This window comes from Carcharhinus amblyrhynchos, chromosome 19 (genome assembly GCF_965287045.1).
Source record: "Carcharhinus amblyrhynchos chromosome 19, sCarAmb.v2.hapA, whole genome shotgun sequence".
NCBI lineage: Eukaryota > Metazoa > Chordata > Chondrichthyes > Carcharhiniformes > Carcharhinidae > Carcharhinus > Carcharhinus amblyrhynchos.
This window is the reverse complement of record NC_137342.1, coordinates 26,250,140-26,258,329: the sequence shown is the minus strand read 5'-3', so window position 1 is coordinate 26,258,329 and position 8,190 is coordinate 26,250,140. Positions and strand designations below refer to the sequence as shown.

Sequence of the window (8,190 nt, the reverse complement as noted above, 5' to 3'; positions counted from 1 at the left end):
AGGATGGTGTATTGCCTCCCTGGTGCCAGGCTCTTGAGTAGGCATGATGCGGAGATGCCGATGTTGGACTGGGGTAAACACAGTAAGAAGTCTCACAACACCAGGTTAAAGTCCAACAGGTTTATTTGATAACATCTTCTCTGATCTTTGGGTAAACGTTCTCCAAGGTGGCCTTCACGACGGAGCAGACTGATAGCTAAGTTCTGCACACATGAGGACGGCCTCAACTTGGGTTCATGCCACACTATTTGTAACCTCCACAACTTGCCTCGGCTTGCAAAAGCGGGATTTTACAGCCTCACTCAAGCAGGACCAGAAATTCCCATCTGAGATCAACAGACATTTCCATCATCCACCCTTTGCCTGCTTCAATTCCATGGCAGGTAAGGTGGTAGAATTCCAGCGTGTCTTTCCCATAGGTCCTGGGATCTTCTCTTGATTCCTTAAACCTGGTCTCTTATGATTCTAACTTAGTCAACTTTAACATACAAAAACTGTCCTGTCTGGAGACAATACACATCTCTTTAACCTATGTTTAACGCTATCTCCGCTCACATTGTCTGCACCTTTAAGACTTGATTAATTGTAAAGACTCGCATTCTAATCAGTATTCTGTAAACTGAGTGTGTGCCTTTATACGCCCTGTTTGTGATCAGAACTTTCCACTCTCCTGACGAAGGGGCAGAGCCCCGAAAGCTAGTGGCGTTTGCTATCAAATAAACCTGTTGGACTTTTAAATGGTGTTGTGAGACTTCTTACTGTTTCTCTAAGTAGGTACAGGACATCCTGAAACAGGAGGGTAAACAGACAGATGTCGTTGTCTATATTCGTACTAATGCAAATATAAGCAGGAAGAGAGAAGAGTCCTGCGAGGACAATTCAGGGAGTTAGGTCAGGACTTAAAAGCAGGACTTCTAGGATAGTAATCTTAGGATTACATCCTGCGCCATGTGCTAGTAAGGCTTGGAACAGTGGGATCGTACAGTTGGACATGTGGCTAAAGAGCTAGAGGGCTTTAGATATCTAAGCCCCCAGTTCATCTGCCTTACCCGTTATACTTCTTACATTGAAGCAAATACAGTGTAGACCTACAGAGCCACTGAGCCCTGCGGCTTCCCTTTGCCTCCTCTTACTCTGCGCTATGTTTATCTCAGTCTCACTTTTTTCCCCAGTCTCTACACTTACTAGCTTGCCTTTCCAGTTCCCACCTCCTGCCACACTAGGTTAAATCCTCCCGAACAACACTAGCAAATCTCCCACCCAGGATGTTGGTGTCCCTCCAGTTTCTCTCACCATTGTTGCTATCTAACCAGCTGGGCATTTCCAGCATTTTTTTTCTAATCTCAGATTTTCATGATTTGTGCTATTTTGCTTTTGAATATGCTTTGAACATTAGTCATAGGAACTGTGAATAAACTGGTGAACATTTAAGAACAATAAGTGGAACTGCCATTTAATAAATTAAGTTTTAAATTTAGTGAATGGGGTACATTTGGCAGGGTTTATGTTATGTGCAACTTACACATTGACAAAAAGTGCACCAGTGTAACAAAGTCAGTTAGAGTGCAAGTTTAAACAGCAGATGGCACTATGGAAATGCCAATAACTATCTGGTTTTATTTTCATAGAATCCCTACAATGCACAAGGAGGCTATTTGGCCCATGGAGTCTGCACCAACCACAATCCCAATCAGGCCCTATTCCCATTGTCCCACATATTCAGTCTGCTAACCACCCCCCCGCCTGACACTAGGGTCAATTTAGCATGGCCAATCAACCTCACCCACACATCTTTGGAAAGTGGGAGGAAACCGGAGCATCTGGGGAAAATCCACACAAACACATGGAGAATGTGCAAAGTCTGCACAGTGACCCGAGGCCAGAATTGAACCTGGGTTGCTGGCACTGTGAAACAGCAGTTCTAGCCACTGTGCCACCTGTTTTGCATGATCACCAATCTTTTCATTGTGAAATAAATTTTAAAATTTAAAAGGAATATTTGAACTTTTATTCTTTTCTCATAGCTGACAGCGATAGTGAATTTGTGGAACTTTAAAACAAGATATAGAAATCCCTTTTTTAGGAAACAGCAAAACAGCCAGTTATAACAGCCCAATGAAGAGTTTAAAGATTTAGAATACATAAAAATAAGCCAAAGTGCAATTTTGATTAATATCTGATCATTACTGTATGAATTCTATCATTTTATTGAAGATTATGGTGCTAAAATTGATAGATGCATTTGCTTAAACTTATTAATGCACTTAAACCTTCGTTGGGCAGAAGAGCCTGTTTCCCGGGCTGTTTTTGTTCTTTTTTTGTTAAAACCTTTCAGACTGTTTGGTCATTTAATAAAAATCAGCATGTTGAAGGGTTTCCAAACCAAGCTACGAGGAAAGAGGTACAGCTTCTCTTTGCATAGGACCAAATATGCATTTTCTCCCTGCAAAGGCATGCAGCATTTTGTTCCAGAAATTGGATTTAGGTATAAAGAACTTGTGGGGGCTTCCCAGGATTGCTGCTGGACTTCAAACTGTGTAAGTTTGCAAGATGGTCTTGTGAGTAATGCTGAGCTAGAGGTTCTTGGGTTCAAGCTCCAAACTGGGACTTGATAACCACAGAAGATGTGTTCAAGATGTGGCCAAGCAGGTTGATTGTCAAGTTGTAAATCCTTCCAATGCGTTTATGGCAGGCGCTAAGAGTGGAAGTCTCCTGGTCAGCAAAAACTGTATGTAGATTCAGCTGCAACAGCATACTGATGGTAAAAGATTCCACACGGAAGATCCGTTTCAACTTGTTTCTCACTCAAGAGGCCAATAAACGAATTTCAGAAGGATGAGGTTTGGCACGATATTAAATATGATTTTTTATTATAGCCGAAAAGAAACAAGTTGCTGAGTAAAAAGGTCAAAACAATAAACTGCTAATTTAAGAGTCATAAATAAAGATGACGATGAGAGTATATGCGTCCAGCTCACAGGCTCCTTTTCTGTCTGCCACTCCCTTCATCCCTACACCATTTTCTCTAGCCTCTGATGGGTCCAACTTTGTGCCCTGGGCCCCACTGACATTCCCAGCCAGATGAAGCGTGGTGTGCCACATTCAGTCCGTGGAATGCCTTATTGAACAAGCCTGGTTTAGGCAACCTAAATAAAATGAGTTAAGTGATATATGCACAGTATTTTTGCTTGAAAATCTGCCCTCTTTTGAGAGGGGGGGGGGGGGGGGGGGGGAATAAAAGAATTAGGAAGTACAACCAAACTGGCAAATCGAGTGTGTTAGTGTTGTGTGGCCAGATTATTTTGTGTACAAGGATACTTGAATTTCCAGGTGTGTTTTCTTGCCATTGAGTAAGGTGGGTTGTACACAGGAGAGTTGGAACAGATGTATTGCAAATCTGTCGTATTCAGTTAGATTGTGAACCTTTCCTTAAGTGATTTTAATACAAGGTACATCTGGTCAGATCTAGGATATTTAAGAGAAAATTAATAACAAACAGTTAAAATCTCTGTAAAACTTTATTTCTACACTTACGTTATCATTATGATCTGCAATATCCCAGAACATTTATTTAGCTGTTAAAAGGCACAATCCTACAGAAATTGAAGATGGATTTGATTTTTATAGTTACATCACAACGGAGAGATACACAGCACAAAAAACATACCCCATAGCTGGATGTCTGGAAAACATGGCTTTTTATATTTCAAGGCCCAACCAAGGACAAGTTGTAACCATTGATATTTTTAAAATCAAAGTACAGTACCTGAGAAGCAGAAATGAAGTCCAGCAAGGCATCACACAGTAGATAACACTCAATAAATATCATTTTTTGGTACAATTTTGAAAACAGCCAGGGAATGTAACTTCAAAAACAAAAAAACATTTCAGCAAACAAGTCTTAGGACCAGGAATGGCTAGAAATCACGATCTAAATAATATTTTGCTGTACTTCATATTGTCACATTTTCAATTATTTATAGGTAGTGTTAAACATTTTATGTTCTGGAAAGTGCAGGCCAAAATACTGTTAAAACTAAAGCCATCGACCAGCTCAACATTACTGCTAATTTCCATGGATTTATTGGTGTTTAATCTTCTCCAACTAGAATTTGGATTTCATTAGTTCTAATGTACAATACATACATGGGCTACATTCATTGATCTTTGTCAGAATCCAACATGGTCACAGGTAGTCTAAATAGGCCCATTTATTTTTACATTGCATTGCAATAAAATGCAGATTTATTTTTTAAAACTGGAAAACAAGGTTGTACAAGACTACTGACAGGTAACAAACAAATTTGAACATAATTAATAATGTGCCTTTTCAAACTTTCACACTTAACATGAATTGCATGTATACAAAAAAATGCTCAGTAGCAGTTTTATTTTTCGTTCTGTTTTCACATAAGGCAGAGTTAAGTTTTCAGGGTGAATCTGAATTGCAGAATACTGTAATAAAAACAGTGTGTATGCTTTGTGTAAAAAGGTTCAAAATAAGGAATCCCCATGCTGTTTCTTTAGAAAAAAAACTATCCTGGGAAATTTTCCTTGCAGTTACATTTAAAGCAGAAGGGTGTGATTATTTGTACATAGGCACTACTGAACACCCAATTTCATTTTCAGTTACTTCAGTTGTGAAGGGATTTAACATATGGCAACAGATATGTATTCTCTTTGTGAACAAAAACAATGATTGAAAATCACATTATGGTTATGTCCAGTCATTTTAAAATACAGTTTAGTATGAAGGGCCTACAGCTGGAATTGCAAGGCCCTTTATTGTGGGAGTGACCAGACATTTTAAATTGCTGCCCATTTCTCCACATAATTTAATCCTATTAAGAAAATTAAATAGTACCATAACAAAAGCAGATATGAAAGTATGTGTATTCAACTTGCTTCAAAATGCTATTAAAGCCTCCGAGAAAGTAGCTTCACTCCATCAGAATGACAAAATTGCAAAGGTGCCCCAAACAAAAAAACCGTCAAAAAATATTCAGAACTCCATCTCTAAATACCAGCTCAAACGCTTTTGTGATCCATAATTATACACTTGCAATCTGCTCCAACTTTCATTAACCATTGTTTTAGCATGCAATTTCTGCCTTCAGTAAAGATATTCACAGCTACAAAAGAGGGATGTGCAAGTCACATTCTGATTTTTATGTTAAAATAACTGACAACACATGTAATGCAGTCAGATTCCTGATGCAAACATGGATTTTCACAGAACCCTTTTCGCTCCCTCCCATTTCCATGCCAAATTAGTTTAAAAACTGTTAAAATCAGTCATACTAGAGATACAAACTGAGATGTTTTGTAGTACACATCACACCCATCTACAGAAGGCATCATGATGCATATTTTTATTTCCCAAACGCCCAAAAGCTAACAAAAAATTAATTGAGCCCTTTTCTTTTTAAGAGAACTGCATGGTTATATACAAATATATTACACACACAATTCTACTGTTCAAATGAAAAGGTGCAACACACATTCTGAAATTATAAATTACTGTTTTTTTAACAACACTTTCCTGCACATTCTGCATTACATAATATAACCTGAGGATAATGCTTCTTTGCTGAAGGTAACACTGGTCCTACAAATATAGAATATAAGTAGCCAAGCAAGCACTATCAAGGCAATGCAGATTCACAAAAAGTGCACATAGTTTATATTGTTTAGGTAACACTTGCTATATTCCTCGATGATTCGAAAATAGACATTTAACAGAGATACAAATTTTGAATAAAAGTAACCTATAAGATTCAGCAACTTTACAGACTGAGACAACCGCAAATTACTGTCTTCTATGTCAACAGTCTACAAATAGAAGTGACATACCGTGATAAGAGATCATAAAAGCCTACAAATTTATTATGTCCTCAGTTACAAGCTGGACAGAGATGCTGCTTTCAGTCTGAATTGATTTGCATTTATTGGTTATGAATCCTGTAGGACATTACTTTCATGTGACAAAGGTGGGGTAATGACAGTGGGCGGGGGGGAAATATGGAGGAGAAAGACAGATGTGGGGAAGAAGCTACAAAAACAGCTTTCACTTTCTTGCTGCTAAATACTTTTCCAATTTCAAATGCTCAGCAAGTGATTTTGGTGAAGGGTGAGCAAGGGGACAAGTTCCCATTACACTGGAAGCTTACATTTTTAACAAGGCTGTGGCATGATTGCAAAATCCCTTGTGAAATATCCTGTCAGGATGCACTATAACTCACATGAATCATGCAAAATCGACCATGGTACTGGGGGCACCTAGCACCTGTTCATCACCTCCAGCAAGATGTCAATAAATTCAGGAGATGGGAAAGGGAAAGTATTAGCAAGGGGGTGTTGTGGGGGAGGGGGGGGGGGTGGTGGTAAATAAAGGCCAGTTTTTAAACCTTCTTTGAAATACTTGCTTTTAAAATGGCAAATCCTGAATGCATGTTGGTTTTGAAAGAGTGAATCATAAATAATTTTATATATTCATTTGCTTTAATAGAATTCCTTCACCCACCAAAATAAACATTTATGAACCAATAGATTCTAAAGAAAAGTTAACCACTAGTTGCATCTCGAGTTGTAAACTGTACAGTTATTTGGATGTGGACATTATGTCAAAATCTTCATACTAATATCTGAAAAGTTACTACAACAATTTTGTGCAGGTTACTAGTTACGAACATCTGAGATAATCACATGATTTTCTCAGCAGCATTTGAACATGATTTTAAAGCAACAGTGGAACCATGTGTCTCTTAATGCTGCATTAAATGAAAATAGATAGTACTATTGCAGTATTTCAAAATACGAACATTTGTAAATTTAAGTTCCCCACCATCCCAAAATCGATGGGCTTAAAATACCGTAGCCTGATGACTTAAGCTCAAGCCATTCATATTACAGGTTTCCTCTCAGAGTTAAAAGAGAGATGTCTTTATGCAGAATGGCATTGGTAAATTTTCTGACTGCTTCCAAATGGTGCAGCTTTTAAGTAATGAGAATTTATCCATCATTTGCATTACTGAATTCGAAGTCTAATACAAACGCACTGAAATTGCAAGGTTTCCTGCACTTTTGCCGTCAGCACTTCTTTTAATCAAGTAAAAGGTCATCAAACTCTTTAGCTTTCAGTTAGAATATTTCATTTGTAAATTTGTGGAGGTATCTCTGTATAAGTGGTCTTGACAACACTAACTGAATGGTCCCTTTTCCCACACGGTAGCAGCCATAGCCCACGAGTCCCATAAGAGTTACTTTAATAGCAAACTTGAATACTTTAGTAGCCAATGATGGTGGAGGAACACTGTAAAAAAAAATCAAAATTAATCAGTCGAAGGAATCAACAAAAAAAAACCATATAAACTCAAACTGATAAGAATTATATTGCATCAAAAGTACAATTCAATAAACTGCATATTGCATAACAGTACAAACACTACAGGGAGGCTACTAGAATGGTCAATTATGATTCTAACACTGTCCTTGCACTTTGCCAACACTGGCATACCTCAGAAGGAGCTCCTGAATAGCTATGAGGCACAACAACTTATACCCTTTTCTCCTCTGCCTTACAAGATAACAAGGATAAAAGAGCTGCAGAATCATGCGACCTTGGCTAACTCAGCATCATTTTACTGGTCTTTATACCTCAGGTGCACACTAAATTACAAATTTCTTGACATTTTGTCTAACGATAGGATGCGCATACCCACTCAACTGAAAGTTGGCTTTTCACCACAACACTTTGTAATATCTTCATATCATTAATTATAGGGGGCCATTTATAGGTGAGCGCACCTTTATGTAATTCATATTTGCATAAGTTATTGAAACAGTGATGAATATCTTTACTTCATATCAATTCCTAAGTTTTATATGTATAAAATACATATTTTAATAAGTGACTGACTGGCATTGAGAGTTGCTGCCACACTCGAGTTTTTTTTGAAAGCAATTCAGGGAGGTTGTCCCCATTACCAGCAGTTAATGATAAAACCGCTGATTGGTATTAAGTATAGGACGTATTTTAACTCTAGAATGCCAAAGAAAAGTTGATTTAAACTCATACTACAACAAGCAGGGATAATATATAGTTGCTCTAGATCTGGGCTAAGCAAAACCTGTGTGTATTTTAGATGAAGCAAAACTAATCTCTCCAAAACCAATTTCAGTCATGCCCCT

General features: G+C 38.0%; 1 protein-coding gene across 5 annotated transcripts in view; it reads right to left on the bottom strand.

Moving 5' to 3' along the window:
- Positions 1 to 3,400: 3,400 nt before the first annotated feature.
- The window catches only part of trabd (TraB domain containing), a 33,639-nt gene continuing 28,849 nt past the window's right edge, over positions 3,401 to 8,190 (bottom strand). For 3 of the 5 annotated variants that reach the window (XM_080207385.1, XM_080207388.1, XM_080207386.1), the window contains one exon: positions 3,402 to 7,312. In XM_080207385.1, the coding sequence (XP_080063511.1) occupies positions 7,141 to 7,312 (172 nt within the window). In that variant the 3' untranslated portion in view covers positions 3,402 to 7,140. Of the gene's footprint in view, positions 7,313 to 8,190 lie in introns of all 5 variants that reach the window. The other 2 variants (XM_080207387.1, XM_080207390.1) reach the window with 1 other exon arrangement.